This window comes from Cavia porcellus, unplaced genomic scaffold, assembly GCF_034190915.1.
Source record: "Cavia porcellus strain 051 isolate PalLab524CR breed Dunkin Hartley unplaced genomic scaffold, mCavPor4.1 scaffold_27, whole genome shotgun sequence".
In the NCBI taxonomy this organism is placed as follows: Eukaryota; Metazoa; Chordata; class Mammalia; order Rodentia; family Caviidae; genus Cavia; species Cavia porcellus.
This window is the reverse complement of record NW_026947510.1, coordinates 3972383-3991603: the sequence shown is the minus strand read 5'-3', so window position 1 is coordinate 3991603 and position 19221 is coordinate 3972383. Positions and strand designations below refer to the sequence as shown.

Sequence of the window (19221 nt, the reverse complement as noted above, 5' to 3'; positions counted from 1 at the left end):
TGGGAACGCAGGGGTGATCCTTCCTTCTCCCCAGAAAGCAGTCCCCTTTCCCTTTCCCTGTTCTGACACCTGACTCCTGACCCTGTAGCCTGGCAGAGCCTGAGCACCTAAAGTCTCAGCCCAAGTACAACTCTGTGTTGAAGGCATAGGGGGCACTTGGAGCATGTGACATCACGACCTCCCAGTATGGCCCATTGAAGGTCTGAAAATCATGTGTCCCCATTTCATAAAGCCTGTGCTCACTGCATCTTGACCTCATCATCCCCTTTCGCACCTCCCTCTTTTCAGGAATCCCTGATTGGACTCTCTGTCCTCCAGGGCCTCTGGAAGGAGCTGAGGGTGGCTTTGGGAAATTCCTGTCTCTAGAGTTAACAGTTCAATCTCATAGGCTAGTATATTAATCTTACAGAAGTAATCTGAGGACCTAAGTAAGGAAACTAATTTTTCTGAGTGCCTTCTCTGTGCCTCATACATGTACACTTGTGCTTTTCTTTGGTCTCCCTCATAGTCTGTGGCTACCTTTCCAGTGGGCCTTAGTGAACTGAGTGACTTGGCAGAGGTAATACTGCTCCTAAGTGATCCAGCCAGAGTTTGAATCCTGCTGAGCTGCAGACCAGCTGGGGCTTTTGTCACCCCAATGAGAATGCCAACCCCTTGACAAGTGTTTCCTATTATTGTCTTTTTAGAATCACAGAGGTTCTCTGTAGGGCAGAGGCTGTTTTCTGAAGGGGTGGGGGTGAGACAGGGGAGACCCTGTGTTCCTTTCCAGGGGTTAGTGTAGTGTCACTGAAGACTTACTGCAGCCTGTCTGAAGCATCATGTGTTTCCTCACACAGTCTCACCTTCAGCCTCTCAAATGAGCCCCTTGAACCTGCTGCTGTTTGCCCTTCTCTTACGAGTTCATTTGAACCAGCTTCTCTTTTTAGAATACCTGAGTTTTGCTTTGGCTTCACTTTGCTGGGGGAACATTAGAGTTTTGCATGCTTAGGAGAACCTTACTTTTTGATTTCTTAGGTTCACAGTTTCCCCAGGCATGTTCCTATCCATAGCTCTGCCTTGGGCATTCCAGACCACTCGTGGTATATTTTTATGCAAAGGGGGTTTTCAGGTTCAGACGGGGTCCTTTATGGAAAAGGGGGTTTTGCATAAAAAGTTAGTCTGTTTCCTTAGAAGACACAGGAGTGTGCATTCCTAGGAAGGGCCACTGTGAATGCAGAAAGAGCCCTGCTGTGAGTTTTAACCATGCCCTTGACCACACTTTCCCTTGGTGATAACTCTGACACTGCTCATGCTAGTGACTGGGCAAAATGGAACGGTGTCTCTGGTCTAGATGTGTCCCTGTCCTACCTGCTCCACCCGGAAGCAGCATGTGGGGCTTTGGGCAGCTCACTTGCCTCTCTCCTACCTCAAGGGAACTGCAGGGAACACAACAAAGCCAGCCCAGCATCCTCATCCCAGGAACCTGCTGAGAGCAGAGCCACAGTGGGGTGGGCTGGTGGGATTTCAGGGAGCAGGGGGGGCAGGCTGGATAAGGGGATGCAGAGAAAGCAGGCAGTGGGCCCAAGCCCACAAACCCTGATGAGTAAGTGGTGCCTTTTCCAAAGAATTTATAATGAAGAAACCAATATTCAATCTTTTCAGTTTTCTCTAATAGCCTTGCTGGGCTATGCAGAGCAGCTATTGTCCCCTCCCCTGTGCTAGTAGACTGGAAGTGCCCTGTTCAGCCAGAAAGCTGCAGGGGCTGGACCTTGGAACTAGGTCCTCTAAGGAACCCCTGCACTTCTAAGTCTCTTAAAATGACTTAGGGGTGGTGTTTTCCTTGTGCTGTGGCCCAGGCATAAAGATAAATAGGCATGGACCAGAACTGGAATGAAATTGGGCCCTGGGCCTAGAGCAAAGCGGTGAAGGGAGCTTGGGCGGGGTCATTTTCTTTGCCCTTCACACCTGGCACTGTTCCTCTGTCCATAGATGCTTGGATTGGCAGGACCCATCCTCTAGTCCCGGAGGGCACAGGCCAGCAAATGTTTTCTCTGTGGCTGAGTGCCATCTGATAACACAGATGGTATAAAAAAGAAAATAGGACCATCGGACATTAGGGTTGTGAAAATTTCTCTTAAGCCCATCAGACAGAGAATGGGAATCCAGAGATGTGACTTGTGCAAGGTCACATGCTAGGAATGCCTAAAAGTCTAACTGATTGCTGTTATACAGTCTCTGTAAGCGCTTAAGTCTAGGGGAAGTAGAAAGGGTCAAGGCGTGATGTGTGTGTACTAATACTACACAATAAATGTAACACATACAAACACGTACTAGTAAATAACTGAGGAAACCAAACAAACAAACAAACAAACAAAAAAGGAATGAAAAAACAAGTCAAGGGAGTTGAAAGGTCTGCCTTGCTTATAACTGAGTTATTGTTTTCCTATGGTGCTGTATTCTGCTGGAGTTGCTGTATGACTGTTTTGGGGTTTGTGGCTGGAGTCTATTTTGACTTAGCAATATGTGAGCTGGCTGTCAAGTGTTCTAATATCACTCCTGTCTCCTATATTTGGTTATATCCATCTCTGTATTTGGTGAAGAGAGAGCTGGGGAACAGCTGGTCTCCATCTTGCTAATCGCTCCTCTTCATTGTGTTATGGGTTTCGTTGGGCTCTGAAACACACGTTGAGAAGGAAGTTCCTTTTCCACTTGTCCTTTGGAAGTTCAAGGTCTCTGTCAGCCCAAGGCATCTTGGGTGGTGTGGTGGATTAACTAATGATCAACGTGTAACACCCTGCTGAACTGGGTGTGAAAGAACCTGAGAATTATTGCCAAGCATAAAAAGGAGAATTAGAGGAGAAGATAGTGTACTGCTGATTCTCTTGGAGAAGGTTGTCAGGCTGGTTTTACTGGTATAAACTCCAACTGTTCCCATCCTTGGAGAAGCTCAGGTCCTTGCTGTCACTGAGGATGGCTGTGGTTCTCTCTTGGGGAGCTCTGGTCTTTACCTTGTATATCACTTCTAGGCTCCAGAGCAGATGTCTCAGCCTGCTGGCACAGATCCTTCATCCCACTGGTGCAGACTTTCTAGCTTCCACTGCTGACCTTTGGGCTTTCCCAGGATAGTTCCTTGATACAGACTTGATGAGACATTGTCATGGGCTCTGGGCCTCTAACTGGCCTTGTACAGGACATTACCATGGATCCAGGCCCTCACCTGCGTTCTTTGGGTCTCCAGTGCATCAGATATTTTGAGTTCTTCTGCATTTGACTTTTTGTGTGAATATTATAAAATAGTCCCATAAATTATGTGTCCTGTATTAAATCTACTCTGTTGTATGATCTGATTACAGTAGACAGTCACTGTAACTACAAAGTTATTTGAAAGGGAAACAGTTGCTAGGCAGGACCTGCCAGGCACAGTCTCTAGCCCCTGTCTCCTGCTTCTCATTTAGTGACATTTATGGAGCTCCCTAAGGGTCCAGGTTCTGGGCTTGGAGCTGATGATACAGTGGAGAAAAATGCATGATCTCTGCCTTAAAGAGGAAGCAGGCTGACTTGAGAGCCTCCTCAACAGGTATGGACAGAGTCTTGAGAAGGATGAGTTGGGAAGTCTCAAACCTGCCTTGAAGTTCTTGGTGAAACCACTTTCCTTCTTACCCCCTGGGTGCTGGGGTCCAGCAGAAGTGTGTGGGCTCCATTCCTCACCCCTGTCAGATCTCCAGGGGGACTCATCCCCTGCCTGCTGAGGTGCAGTGTGGCCTTGCATATTAAGGAGTTGAGCCAAAGTGAATGTTGTACCTGGCAGAGGCTTTAGGCCACTGGGGGTCTGAAGATACACAGAAAGGCTGTATTGGATGCTTGATAGAGGGTGAAGATGGTTCTTGGAGCCACTTTGACCTGTTGTTTCACTGCAGACAGGATCTTCCTGCTGCCTTGGTCAGCTAATATCTGATTATCGTTGGGGCCACATGGCAGCAACAGGGATTCTTAAATCTTGTGGATTTTGTGTAGAATAATCAGGGGTAGAAGGGATGATAAATTTGAATGTAGAAATGTCTTTATTTTCACCAACACTAAAACTTAGAACTTACTGCAAATAAGAATATAGAGAAAGCCCTACATCATGAGTTCTTGTGGCTTTGTCACCAGTAGAAATGACACATAGATTTGTACCCACGAAAGCATTTATATTCATCTCTACTTTGAACTTATGACACTGTTTAGAAGTTGCTAAGACTTGCTATTCAGTGTGGTGATAGAGAAATAGATTGTTCTGTCACAGTTTTGTTTGAAAGTTTTGATAACTGTTTAGGTGAACTTAAGCTTAGTGTCCTATATAATTGTTATACATTTAAAAAGATTCTGAGAAGCTGGATGTGGTGGTACATGCCTGTAATCCCTGCTACTCTGGAGAATGAGGCAGGAGGATTGCAAGTTGGAGCTTAGCCTGAATAATTTAGGGAGACCTTGTCTCAACCAACCAACCAACCAACCAACCAACCAACCAATCAGTCAAAAAAATTGAGCAAACAGCGGGTAGAAGATATAGCTCAGTGATAGAGCACTTGCCTAGCATGTTCAAGGACCTGGATTCTATCTCTAGCACTAAATTCAGTAAATTTTAAAAAGCAAATAAGTAAAATCAATCTGAGAGGAAGTCCATGTATTTCATCTGTCTGCCCTAAGGTTTCAAACCCTCAACACCCGCTCCTCTCCAAACCTAAGAAGCCACAGCCTCAGGCATCCATCAAGCTGTGTGAGAAGAGAGACCAGATGGGGACCCTCTGGCTGCTGTCTGGGGGCTGATAGAGGACTCCTGAGTTGTCTTGTGGCGGGAGCTTAGTGTGTGCCATCACCTGAGTCCCTCATGCTATGGCTGCTTCTCAGAGACTGTGTAGCCTGTGGCTCTTTGGAAGCAGGTGGTGTGGCTCATGAAATGCCTGAACCCCAGAAGGAAGTGAGCTGACCTGGGTTCTGGGTGCTGTTCTGCCACCTGCTGGCTTTTTTCTGGATCTTGACTTCCCATTTGGAAAGGGAGAAGTTGGGCGTAGAATCAGAGATTCTCAAGTTGTGTATCTGGCAGTACTGTTTTCCTGTGACTTGGAATGAAATTAAAAATTAAGGTTGTTTTCTCACTTTATGAAACAATTACATTAAGAAAGTTAACTTCCTCAGTTGAAGTTTGTTCTCTCACATATTTTTCCTTTGGAAACCATTACTCCTTGTTTGCCAGCAAGTACCTGAAGAGGGCAAAGGGAGTACAGAGAAGTGCAAGAGTATTCATGGGAAGAAGTGAAATTGGCCAATCTCTCTTACTTTTACAATTTTGATTTTTGATTTTCAATTGCATATCATTATAGTTCTTCTGTAAAGTCAGTCCTGACTTGACTGTAGGAATTAAGCATTGGGTATTAAGGATCTTGGGTAAAGAGTTTTGCAGTGAGCAGCTATTAATGTTCCATTAGCTTCACAGATCTGCAAGGCAGCCTCCTGCTCCTTTTGATCCCCTGAACCCACAGGATGAAAAGAGGCCCTCTGCTCAAAGGCTGACTCTTGTTCTGGGTGAACACATGGGTGGATTGGCGGGTGTTATGAGTTAGATTTAAAATGTCCCCTGAAAGTCTCATCAGAGGTGGAGCTTTTGAAAAGTGATTGGATCATGGGGACACTATATTCATCAGTAGATGAATCCATTTATGAGTTCATAGCTGAATATATTTTGTTAGGGAGTGGGCCCTGGCTGGAGGACTGGAGGAGGTGGGTCACTGGGGCGTGATACGGATGGTGTATTCTTTTTTTTTTTGTCTTTTTCGTTTTTATCGGTACCAGGGATCGAACTCACGACTCCCTGCTTGCAAGGCAGGCGCTTATGCCGCTGAGCTAAATCCCCAGCCCCTATGGATGGTGTATTCTTGTGTCCAGTTGCCCTCCTTTCTGTCTCCCCTCTTCTCCTCCTCTCCCTCCTCTCCACTTCCTTTCCTCTCCTTCTCCTTTTCCACCTCATCCTCCATCTCCTCCTTCCTCTCTCTGTCTCTGTCTCTGTCTCTGTCTCTCACACACACACACACACACACACACACACACACACACACACACACGCTGTTGTCTGCTGTGGGTGAGCCGCTTTCCTCTGTCTTGCCTTTCCTCTGTGCCACTTCTGCTTTGGAGCTAGCCAGCCATAGACAGAATCCTCTGAAACCACGAGCCAAAAAAACCCTCATTTAAATTGCGGGTATTTTATCCCAGTGACAGAAAAGTGACGAATGTAGTGTGTTTATGTGGCATGATGGCCTTTCTCCACAGCAGATGATGCTCCTGTTTAAATTCAGACCACTAACAAAAGCAACAGCCCAGCTAACATATTCTCAGTCTTTTCTGGTCTGTGGACTGCGGCCATAAGGGAGGACAAACTAGCAGTTACAGTAAGGTTAAAAGGAAGAATGGCTGGCAGGGCCATTCTTTGTGCACCTGTCTGCCAGCAGGACAGTTAGACTAGGGAGACTCCACCTTCCTCATCTCTCTTGACTGGCTCTAGAGCTCAGCTAAATACAGAGAGGTCTTGACAGTCTCCAACAAGGTTCATGGAAATGGCCATCAATGGCCCAGTGGCTCTTAGAGGACCCAGAGGCCAGTCTGATAGCTCATTAAGTGTGAACACCAGTCCTTGGGCATCTCATCTGCTCTGCTCCACTCTGCCTGGCCAGCAGCCATATACTTCATAAATTGTAAAATATCACAAAATAGTCCCAGGTTGATTCTGTTACACTGTCCACTGATTACTGTTGCACTGTAATTTTCTACCCCTCCCCCACGGTATCAGCAGAGTTATATTTCCCTCCAATTATCTAACTGAATAAAACTGCTGAATTTGAGAGTAGGCTTCTTTAAAGGGAGGAGATGCTGAGAGTTTCCTGGCTAGGTGGGAAATGAGAGAGGGAGGAAAGAAAGCAGTCTAAAGTTTGAATGCTGGACCTGGACTGGGCAACTGTTGGTATTCTTACAAATGCTTGGTTGAGTTTCCGCCTAGGAACCGTTTATTCTCTGATATTGAGGGTTGAGGTCTTTCTGGCTATTGATATTTTGGCCAAAACTGTGTTTTCTGAGTTCTTACAGCCACTGGAGACCCTGGCCTTCTCATGCCTCAGAGAGGGCCTATAGGTTTTAACACCTTTTCAGGAACAGGGAGTCAAGAAGGGATGAACCTTGGGTGTGCTGTTAGTCAGGGGCAATCAGGAACCCCTAAAGACGTCCGAGAAGAAACCTCAGAGCCTTGGAATTTGCATGGGTTTGTCGAGGTTCCCTGCATGTACTGCCCATTCGTGGTTACCGTGTTTTGTGTGTGTTGCTGTGTATGGTTGTCACTACACCCTGGAGTTGGAAGGACATGTTCAGAATACCTGGCCTTGGCCTGGCAGCAGAGTCTGACTGCCCTGAATCTACCTCCTGAAGGACTAGAAAAGAACAAGCAGTGGTTCTTTTGGAATTTTTTTCAGCCTTCTGTACCTGTACATGTTTAGCAGGGTGATGTAGTAGGAGGAATTTAAATTTATTTTAAAAGGGAAATGTTGTGTCATTATCAAAAATGCAGAACCAATATCACTGGCCAAGAAATAGGTAATATCTATAAAAATACACACAGCAGGAATGCTACTGCCTTCTAGGTGGATCAGGGGCTGCAGAGCATCTGAGGCTGGAGCCTGTTCACTCAGTTAAGAAGTATTAGCTAGTGTCAGAGAGTTTGAAGTTTTGGTATCAAACTGTGACTTCATCTTTGCAGGTTAAATGCAAAGGGACTTTCTCCTTATTTAAAAAACTGTCATTTGATGCTCTGTTGCATCTATTTGATGCCTTTTGCTTTGTACAGGGCAACATCTCCCAAAACACCTACCATACTCCCTGGTCCTAAGACAGAGTGGAGGCCTTGTGTATAGCAATAGTGTCATATACATTTTGGGGAGGAAACAACCTCTGGCACGTAATAGACAATGGTGTGTGTTGCGTTGACTGAGAGCATAAACCTCAGCAAAGGCTGTGTCATAGAACTGTTGAAGGAGGGAGTGGTTCCAGGCGTGGAAGTGGCAAGGAAAGCTTTCCAAAGGAGAGGGAACCCTTCTTCTTGGCTTCTCTTGGCCCTGCTCCCACTTACAACACCCCAGAATCTTGGCTGAGTGGTTCCCCATCACCTCTTTACTTGAGCTCTCTCTAGCTCCAACTTCTTCAGTGGAAGCACTGTCTTTGCCTTTCTTCCTCTTCCTCAAAACAGGGGAGAAAATATACAATAGTCTTCAGCCCTTTAGAGACCCTGTAGGGTAAACTGAGCCCTGAACTGGCTGACCTGTGGTCCAGTGCTGCAGGGGTTTGGTGACCTGCTGGGGTCAGAAGTTGAGCCCTAGGTGTTGTTATTGTTAGCAGTTTTTTCTTTTATCCTCTCTGTCTCTCTTTCTCAGTGTCTTTCTGTCTCTGTCTCCCTCCCTCTGTTCCTCACAGCACCCTCCAGATCTATACTGTTGAGCAGATTCCATGGCCATGGTGGTTACTGTTGTCATGGCCTTGAACACATCTGTGTTTATGCCTGGTCTCCACAACCTAATAAACCCTTCAGCAAAGAGCATAGACACTACTTTCCATGGACTTAGGTCACGAATCCATGGATCTCTATGACCCATGACTTGTCCTTATGGCTGCTGTGTCAATGGGATGTGACTTTCATTCAGTCTCTACAAATGTCCTTTTCCCTGTTGTTGGGGATACCTGCCTGTTGGATCTCAGGATTTTTGGATTCCTCCCTCCCTGATCACCTTACTGCTGGTTTTAAAGCTATTAGCAATGATAACCAGCACATTGCCTGTGCTAGGCATGTCAAGTAACTCATTTAATCTTTATAACAACCTCATACAAGATTTATCACTACTGTTAGATAAGAAAACCAGGTACTTGTTCAAGATCAAACAACCAGTACCAGTAGACTACCTGGGTCCCCAGCCTGAACTCTCAATCTCTGCTTGTCCAGGGATGATGCTTCTGCATTTGAGCTTGGGATGGAGAAGGAAAGTCCTGGCTGCTGCTTAAGAAAGTTCTAGAGTGGGGGAAAGAAGCTCTGAACTTGGGAGTGTTTGTTACTTTGTTCCCTGTTCACTCTGTTCTGCTGATGTTGACCTCACCACATCAGCTTAGAGGGATTGAAGGCAACTGGTTTCCTGCAGATGCCTCCGGATTATCCATGGGCTACACTTGTGGGGCAACCCAGTTTGCACAGGGGATGACCCTGAGATGGTTGGTTGAATCTGGAGTCGTCAAGATAGGTGAGAGACAACAAAGGTTCCCAGAGTGTGGGGCTGGGACAAGAGCTGGAGAGACCACTGGGTGTTGAGGAGTGTCAGGACTCTGTAGGGTCTGGAGCTCCTTGAGGCTCTAGTAGTGGGACAGAGTTGTGGAATGTCAGCCACTCTGGGGAGCAAGGCTGAGAGGATCCTTAAGTGTGTATCTTGCTTGCTCCTGCATGAGGGCATCAGAAGAGACCATGGTGGGACTGGAAAGTGTGTATGTCCATCACATGCACATATTTGCTCCTCTGTAGTTCCCCTCCTCCTTCCCATGCATTCCTGATCTCCCATCAGATCCTGCAGGCCATGGCCCTGCCATGTTGCAGCTGTATCCTCCTAGTGGTCACAGCTTTGGGCTAGGGCAGGTGTATCTGGCACTGAAGGTGGAGCAAAGCCTGTGGGCCACACTGCATTAGCTCACTCCTTTTTCAAGGGCCATGGCCACAGACAGAATGCGCCCCCCCCCACTATGGTTTTCATAAGCTGCTTACATTAAAGCCTAATGCTGTCTCTGCCAGGCAGCATTTGGGATGGAGCAGAAGCCTACACTGGCCCGAGATGAAGGAGGATGATCCCATGGCAGGTATATTTGGGGAGGTTGGTGTTTAATGAGGGAAAGGAAAGCAGACAGTTGCCCAAGGTCATGCAAGATGACCCAGGTAAGCATGCAGGATGGTGCCATGTGAGAGCCAATTATAGAGGGTGAGCACTTAATCTGTTCACTGACTCTTGCATTCTGGGTCATTCCCTCCTGCTGCTAGGGTGCTCAGGAAATGGAAGCTAATTCAGTCATTAATCCGAGCCTAAGCCAGGTGGAATTACACAGATATGCTGGGCCTCCCTCCCCCACACAGCACAGTGATTCCCCTCAGACTGCATCTGTACTGCCGTCTTGACCATCTTGGGTAATTCTAACTTGTCTGCACTCCCCTCACTGTCTGTGCATATAGATTTATGTCTACACGCATCTTAACAATTTCATTATCATGACTAGAGCCAAGAGTAGTGGGCGGGGAGGTTTGCAGAAAGAAAGTTCTGGTGGAAAGCCTAATACATATGCCAGCTTGACTCTGAGCCGGGGGCTCAGCAACTGAGTGCAATCTAATCTTGGACAAGTCACATGGTATCTCATCATTCTTAGGACTTATTTGGAAGACCAACAGACACATCACATTGTCGAGGAAATAAGCGATGAGCTAAGGTTTGTCCAGGGGCCTTATGTGGTGCCTGGCACATGTGAGAAAGTTGGTGTTAGGTGCCCTTCTAGTTCCTTAATTGGAGATCCAAAGATCTTTCAAATACTTTGGCTTTTGGGGCTTTGGAGATGACCTGCCTGCGTATTAGGTCCTACCTGTGCATTAGATGTGCTCTCCTGTTCTAATTCTTCCTCATTCCTCTCTGGCCTGTCTGTTGGGATGTTGTGCAGAGCCACCCTTTAGCAAGACACCTGCTTTTTCCTTTCTGCTTTCTAGAGTCTCTGGAAAGCTCTCCTAAGACTATGACCTCAAGCCAGAATCCCCTGAGCACCCGGAGTCTGGATGATCCTCAGGAAGTTTCCCCTGATGTCACAGAGAACATTGTATCCCTGGGCTTGTGAATAAGTTATCTAGCTTTTTCTCCTGGTTTGAGCTAGAAGTTTAGCTTGCCTCACTGAATGCCTTCCTTAAAAATTCACACCCAAATTTAAGTTTACTAATATAATTTTTTATAGTGGACTCTTTTTCAGTGATCAGTCAGCCTAATTTATCTGTCTTTTCAACTTGGAGTTTCAAGTCTCAAATTTGTTTGAAGTGAGTTTCACCTGTAAATGGGATGAAGAAGGTGCCTCTTTATGCAATCTAAGCACAGTTTGGACTGTGTATCTCCTCTAGGAAGGGAAATAATAAACTGCTTCTTTTGCTTACGCAGCATTTCAAAACTCAGGAAGGAAGTTCTTCTGGAAGTCTAACTTAAATCCCTCCAGAGCAACTGTATGATGGTGAAGAAGCTGGTCAGGTCTCATGCAGTTGATTGGCCCCACTGGGTCCAATGGACCTGGGGATTTGCCTCTGGAGCCTCATTTTGACGTGCCTATGTCCCTGGCAGTTGAGCAATGGGAGAATTGGAAAATATGGTCCTTGTGGGCCTGAGGAAGGAAGTCTGGCTGTCTGTGCATTGGAACTCTTTTCCCAGCTTTGTCTCAGAGTCAGGACAAGTCATGCAGTTTTCTCCACATCTTGAATTTCAGTGTTTTCTTCTGGTGAGGGTTTCTCCACCTCTGGTCTCCTCCAGGATCAGCTCCACGGTTCAGCACAAGGTGTGACTTGTCTGAGAGTCATCTTGTTATGCTTCGCCTCTGAAACAGGCTGCCTGGGTGCCAGTCCTTGAAATGTCTTCCTCATTGCTTCAGATAATATCGCTTACTCTTTCTGGAGTCTGATCTGAGTCTCTCCTGCTGCCATCTCAGCTGCTTGGTCCACATAACCCTGGTCTCCAGGGAGGCCCAGAACAGCTGCTTGGCCCCGCCCCTGTTCCTTCCCTGTGCTCACTGGGGTATCACCTCCAAGCATCCAGCTCATGAATCCCCCAGCAATTTCTTTGTCACTAGATCACATTGCAAGCTCCTGTCCAAATGCTGTCTGGCTGCTTCCTGTTCCAGGCATCTCCCTCCCACCTGAGTATTTGTGTTTCTGATTATTTATCCCCAGATGCAATGGCCACATTTTTCCAGGTTGAATCTGCTCATTGTTACTTCCTGCCTGGGTTTGCTAACATCTCCAGGTCCTTTCTGCAACCACTGGTTCAGTCTTCTTGGCGTGGAAATGTGGATTTCCAGCCTTTAGAGAGCAAGCCACATTGGGCTGGATGGGGAGAGCCTGTTACCCTGCTGAGAGAGCCCCACCCCATGTGAAGTCCAGGCCTTCCCCAGGAGCACATCTGAATTGATGAGTGCACAAAGTCATCAAAGTGCTTCCAGCAGTGGAATGACCTAGAAGAGACCTGTCCCAGCTGCTTGGCTTTCTCTGGCTCTCTTGAGCTGAGAACAAGGAGACGCCTTCCTGCCCTCTTGGCCTGGGATCCTTCCAAACAGCCATCACCAGTTCTAATTAAATACTCAGCAGATGAAGTTACCGAGCTCCAGACGAGGGAGTGGGGACTGTTCTGCTCTTGGCCACTTCCTGTCCAGGCCTTGTCACTGGGAAGGGGACTGCAAGGCGGTGCCAGGATGGTGGGAGCCACCAGTCCAGTGTAGAGGCATGGCCATACCTCCCTCGTTTCCTTTCAGCAGGGAGATTTATTTTAGTTCTTTTAAATTTCATTTTATTTTACTGTAAGTCCTTAATGACCCAGAAAGCCAGAGTTGCAAAGGACCTTTGTGAATCTTTACTCCATGTCTCACCTTGCAGATGGAAATCTGCTAAAGTTGAGTAACTTGCTCAAGTTCACAAAAGTATTTTACATCATTTCTCTGGGTGGGTGCTGGGTATTTACACCCAGAAAATACATACGCTTGTGAGAAAGAGGGATCCAGAGAGGAGTCCTGGGCCAGACCATCCTGTATTTGTGGGAAGAATCATCAGCTTATCAGTCTTTCCTCAATCTTGATCCTGACTCAGAGTGAGAAGGTGAACTTGTTGCAATGGTTCTGCTCCAGACTTCAATGCTCTTGATTGACCATGAGTACATTGAGACCCAGACTGTGACATGGAAAGAGCTGGGTGCTTCCCCCAGAGACATCAGAAAACGGGGTGGCAGTGAGACCCGCCTTAGAAACTGAAATCACCCATCCTGTGTCTCTTTGCAATTTTCCTTCTTCCTGCCTGCCACAGCATCTCAGTATTGAACATGGTGCTCCTTAAGAGGGTTCTTCAGAAGATTCTGATTAATTTGCAGTGATTTTCAAATTCATATGGGAAAATAAACAGCTGCAGCCTGAAACACTGACACAGGCACTGGTGTTGCTCTGTCCGGCCCCTGCACTGCCCCCCTCCCTGAGCGGGAAAGAGCGCATACGCCCAGCCTTTGGAGCACTGCAGAGGCCCATGTGAATGACCTGAACCACTGCTTACAAAGGAAGAGGGATTAGCTGTCCTGCAAGCTGGCAAGGACTGCGCCAGGAGAGTGTGTGGTTTTCACGACACTTGTCTGGAATCTGAGGAACCTGTGTGTCTCTCCTTTGCAAAAACAGAGCTGCTTCTGGCTCCTTCTACTTCCTTCCCCAGGGAAGTGGGAGGAAAAAGAGAATAAACATTTGTTGGTCACCTGAGTACATGCCAGACTTAAATTTTCTTAACAAAATTTTGGAAAGTAGCAATTACTATTCAATGATGATTCCCATTTTATAGACATTGAGGATTTTGGAGTTTAACTGGGGCTCCACTTCAGAGCCGTGCACTTTCACAACCCTGGGCTGCCTTCGTATTCCCCCAGTATGTGGACCTACCTGATTTAAGACCTGAGATCCGTGGTCTCTGAGGGTCCATGTGATGAGTGTGTGTGGGTGAGTCAGGTGGGGAGGCTGCTAACAGCCAAGTGTTTCTATTTGCTTTATTTTCAGTCTGATAATGGAAGTCACGAAAACTGGATATTTGGGTGTTAGAATTTTTAATGAGGTCTCTAGTCCTTCTGGTTATGATCAGAGATGACTGTTGAAAAGCAAATTGCCAGCCCACTAAAAGGGAAGCGGTACCCAGAGGTGGATGACTTTGCTTACTAGGCACGGCACTGTGTTGGTCTCATTGCAGAGTTTCAGCCTGGGCAGACGGCAAGGCCTCTCTCGCTCGGGCGGCAGCTTGGTTTAACACACACACCTTCTCTTTAGAAACGCTCTTCCCAACGTTTTTCCTCTCTCTAGCTGTGCCCTGCTTACTTTCCTCTCTTTCATAGCTACACTAGGCCTCAAAAAAAAAAGGCCTCAAAAAAAGAAAAGAAACTCAAACTTTTTGTTGAAGTATGATGTATTTCAGCAGAGTGTACAAATTGCAGATACACAACTTGGGGATTTAGCACCAGGCGGATGCATGAGAGTTTGCCACGCTGAAGAAGGAACTGAGCATTTGTAGTTTTCTAGGAGGTCCGCCTGAGCCTCTTTCCACTCAGGGCTCTCTAACTCCTGCCATCAATTTTGCCTGTTTCGAACTTTGCATATACAATGTGTATTTTGCATCTGGCTTTTATACACTCAACATTAAGAGACATTCATCTATACCATTGAGTGTAGTAGTGGTTTATTCACTTTTACATAGTATTTTGCTTGAATGCACCACATTTGATTTACCCATTTTACTGCTGATGAACATTAGAGTTATTCCCTGTTTTAGGCTACTATGAGTAATGTTGCAACAGCTATTCTTCTGCATGCCTTTGGGTGGACATAGTTTTGAATGTTATATATAGAAGTAGATTTCTGGGTACACAGCAAGTTGGCTCAGCTTCAATGCACAATGCTCAACAGTTTCCAGAGTGTTCAGACCAGTTTACATTCCCTGGCAGTAATGTATGAGAGTTCCGGTTTTTCCACAGCCCATACACACTTAATGTTGTCAATTATTTTAATTTTAGCCATTCTGACCCATGTATAGTAGTATCTCTGAGGACTAGTGATGTGAAAACTGTGTTTGTGTTTTCTACCATTTAGAGTCTTTTTTTTTGAAGCACGTTTTGAATTTTTGACCATTTAAAAAACTGGGCTGCCCTCCTTTTCCTTATTGATTTGAAGAAGTTTCCCCCATGTTTGTGATTCGATTTTTTTTGTAAATATTTTCTTTCCAATCTGTGGTTTACTTTGTGTTTTTGTTTGTCTTTTGGTGGGCAGAGGTTCTTAATTTTATTTTGGTCCAATTTATTAATCTTTTGCTTTATGATTAGTGCTTTGTGTACGTGGTTTGAGGAATCATCACCTACCGAAGTCACACAGAGATTATTTAATGTTATTTCCAGAATCTCCATTGGTTAACCTTTTATATTTTTCTACAATCCACATAAAATTGATTGTTTTGGGTTCTGGTGTGGCATGAGCTATGAATCTGTGTTACTTTTTTTCCTTCTGGGGTATTTAACTGTCCCAACAATACTTATTGAGAGGATTACTTTGCTCCAGTGCTCTGCTGTTTCCCAATGCTGTTTCCTATGTCATGAATCAGGTGTCTACATACATGTGGGTCTGCTTCTGGACTCGATTCCATTGGTCTGTCTGACTATCCTTTTGCCAACACCACATTATGTTAATTACTACCTTTTGTATTCGTGTCTCACAGACTTTGACTGTTCCTGTTTCTTCTCCTCTCACTCAGCCTCTTCCAATTTGCCTTCTGTTCTCCGCATTCTGTCCCAGATGTTCTTGCACAGATGGCTGGGATCCTCTAGTAGGTTCTAAACCACACAGAAACTTTGAGTTCTGTCTCTGAAAGTTTTAGCATTTTTCAGCCGTTCCTTCTCCCTTGAAACACTGCCTTCTCTGATGACATATTTCCTTTGTATTCCTCCTGTTCTTTGGCTGAGTCCTCCTAATCATTTGTTCTGGATCATTTTCCTCTCACTTCTAAATGTTGGACTTCTTCAAAGCTTATTCTCAAACTCTTATTTTCTTACTTTGTAGTTTTTCTTGAAATGATTTTAATTTTCAATATCTCTGTTGCCCCTCTTTATGTTACGAAAGACCCCACATTTATATTTCTGGTGCAGATTTTATTCAGAGCTCTAAACCATGATTACCTTAGTCAGAATTTTTCTTTAGTGGTCTGAAATTGAGTTATTTTTTATACAAACATTTTTAAACTTTCCTTTCCCTTTATGTACCTGGAGCCTACAGACAAAGAATTTAGTTTATTTAGATTCATTTATAAAAACTATAAATATGGAAATACTATAAATATGGGAAATTATTTCTCTTCTTCACAGGAATTTGAAGGAATTGTCTGAGTTATTGCTATACACTTCTTTATTGTCTTTAGAGACAGGTAGTATCCACACAGAAATGTTAATTGCCATATTAATTAAATTCCTGTTAACCATCTGTCATCTTTAGTGTTACTTCTTTCATCCTTATTCTGACCAACTAGACTGGTGAGGCTTAAAAATAAGGCAAAACAAAGGCACAGAAATACCAAAGGAATTCATCCCACACTGACAGGTGCTTAGGCGTAGACAATAAACTCCTAATTTTTCTATCAAGGTTCCTTTATCAAGAACTTTGGTGGTCCCCAGAAATCCAGAGGTGCAAATGTCCACTCTCCAGCTCTGCTTAGCTGTCTGGCTTGTGAAAAGGGGAATGAAGGAGCTGTGGAATGTGTTCAGGGAAGGCGGGGCAGTTCCGCTTACTTGCTCATTGTTTGGGTCCTGTGATTCCCCTGGTCCTTATCATGACCAATTTTGGCCTTTTTTAGGCTGAAATTATCTCTCATATCTTTTAAAGCTGGAGTTTCAATGCCACTAGTGAATATAAATCAGTATTGCAATTAGATTTAAGACTTTACATTCCTGTAGTTCATTGGCTCTCAACTTTGACCATTATCAGAATCACCCAGAGAATTTTTTATGACTATATGGGTATGGTTTTGTAGTTGTTGCCCCAGGGGTACAAAATTGATGTTTATGTTCATAGTCTACTTAGGGAGGATGTAGAAGCCTTACCATCGTATAAGTCCTTTTACCTTCCCACTTTGTATTGTAGTTATCTCATGTATAATAGTTATATAAATTGAAAACTATTAGAATTTATTGTACTTTTTGATTTTAATTGCCAAACATATTTTTAGAGAAATAGAAAAGAGAATAGTACATTTTATTTCCTAAGGTAATTATCACTTTTCTGATTCTTTTATTTCTGATGCTCTAGGTTTCCTTTTGGTACATTTTCCTTTAGCAATTCTTTTATAATAAACTTGTCGATAGTAATTAGCTTACCTTTATTTACCCTCAAAAATATTTCACTTTCATTTATGAATAATATTTCCAGAAGATGTATAATTTGGAAATGACAATTCTTTTAGTTTTTTCAAAGTATTGTTCCACTGTCTTTTGGTCTCCATTGTTGTTGATGAGAAATCTGCAGTCTTTAAAAAATTGTTTCCTTATAGCACATTATTTATCTCTAGTTAGTTTCAAATTTGATTTTTTGTCTTTAGTTTTCAATAATTTGGTTGTCATGTGTCCTGGAATGAGTTTCTTTAATTTAGCTTTTTAGAGTTTGTTGAACATCTTGAATCTGTAAGTTTATTTTTTCATTAAATTTGGAAAGTTTTAATTCTTCTGCAACTTCAGTGGCATTAACATTACATACTTTGGCATTGTTTCACAGTCTCTGAGTTTCTGTTGTTTTCAATCTTTTTCTCCCTCTGCTGTTTAGAACGGTTAATTTCTATTGATTTCTTTAATTATACTTGCTCTTCTGTCATCTCCATTCTGTTTTTGAGCCCATCTAATAAGCTTTTTATGTCAGTTATTGTATTTTTCACTTCTAAAATTTCCATTTGGTTCATTGTTATGTCTTTCATTTCTTTCTGAAAATATCTTTCTACTTACTTTAAGAGTGTTTTTCCTTTGGGGGGCTTATAACAGCCACTTTAAAGCAATTATAAAGCAATTCTAATATTTTTGCCATTTTAGAATTGATATCTATTGATTATCTTTTCCTATAAAACATTTCCTGGTTCTTTGTATGCTCAATGATTTAAATTGTATCCTCTCATTTTTAATATTGTGAAATTTTTGGTTTTATTTAAATTCGGTTTGTGTGTTAACAGTTACTCTAGTTAGGTTCAAGCTGTAAATTCTGACCAAGCTTCTGTGCATTGTGGCTTCAATATCAGTTTCATCATAAAAGTCTTATGTTATTTTGATTTGTCCTTCAGATGCTACCAAGTGACCAGTTTGGGAATTGAGTAGTAGTATATCACACTCGGTTTTTTTTTTTTTTAAATTTTAAAGAAAAAAAGACAAACATAATAGTGAAACCAAGTTTCAAAACAGGTTAGTAGGACAGTTACAATAGTTGATACATTATGTATTGTTGTCTTCATAGTAGTTATTCAGAGTACAAGACATAGGCATGCTAACTTGTCCCAACAATATTAGCACAAAGCTTTCTTTTCAAGGAACTAAGAGAAGCTAGCTGTACATTTGTCTTAACCATCTTGTATATACATATTTTTTTTCATTTTTCCCTTTTTTTCTTTCCTGTTTTCCCATCACAGTTTTTTTCTTTTGAAAATTTCTTCCCGATTCACAATATCTTCTGTACATTTCAGATACTACTTATTATTCAGTTTAAAGAATAATTTATAATTTATGGTTAGAGCCATGTGTGAGTTTAGAATTATACTCAGAAATTCACGAACAGCTTGTGGGATTACATTGATGGATTTTCCTGTCTCCATGGTCTTCCCAATTTCTTGAATACCCTGTGTCGCCTTCTAGTCAGGAAACTTAGAATCTTCTTACCTGCCTCTATCACATAATTCTCACATCTGCACCTGTGTCTGAGAACCAGATGGGGGAGGATCTACCAAGAAAAAGGCAAAGGGGTTTGTTGCCTGCTTTTGGGAGCCCAGAGCAAGATTGCCCTTCCTCTGAAGTATTGAGTCAATAGACAACAGTGAAAAGGAGTGGAGAGCAAAACAGAAGCTTTCTTCCACACTCTATTTGTCTGAGCACTCTTTTTTAAATTCTTAAGCCAGAGTGAGAGGGTTTCTCTTGCAGCTATCTCTTGTCTGTTCTGATTCCTGCTTCTGGGTTTTGGACTGCTTTGAGTCCAAGATGGGTGATACTGGAGGAAAAGAGTGCCAGGCTTATTGTGAGTTTAGTGTTAATTTGATTTCCATTTTCTTCTCTAATTTGCCTAATATGACTTATCTGTTCTGTTTTTGTAGTTGCATTCAGATCAAGGACACAGTAAAAGTGTTTACATCTCTTATCTGGAACTAGAACACCTGGGGGC

The 19221-nt window shown here is 43.7% G+C and overlaps 1 protein-coding gene across 5 annotated transcripts in view; it reads left to right on the top strand.

Annotated features, from left to right (window-relative positions):
• The window catches only part of Ano2 (anoctamin 2), a 345087-nt gene that overhangs the window by 24218 nt on the left and 301648 nt on the right, over positions 1-19221 (top strand). Inside the window, exon 1 of one of the 5 annotated variants that reach the window (XM_063237734.1) lies at positions 9806-9888. The exons of the other annotated variants lie outside the window; for them this stretch is intronic. Coding sequence (XP_063093804.1) covers positions 9874-9888 — 15 coding nt within the window. The 5' untranslated portion in view covers positions 9806-9873. Of the gene's footprint in view, positions 1-9805; positions 9889-19221 lie in introns of those variants that run through there. 5 annotated transcript variants of the gene reach the window in all.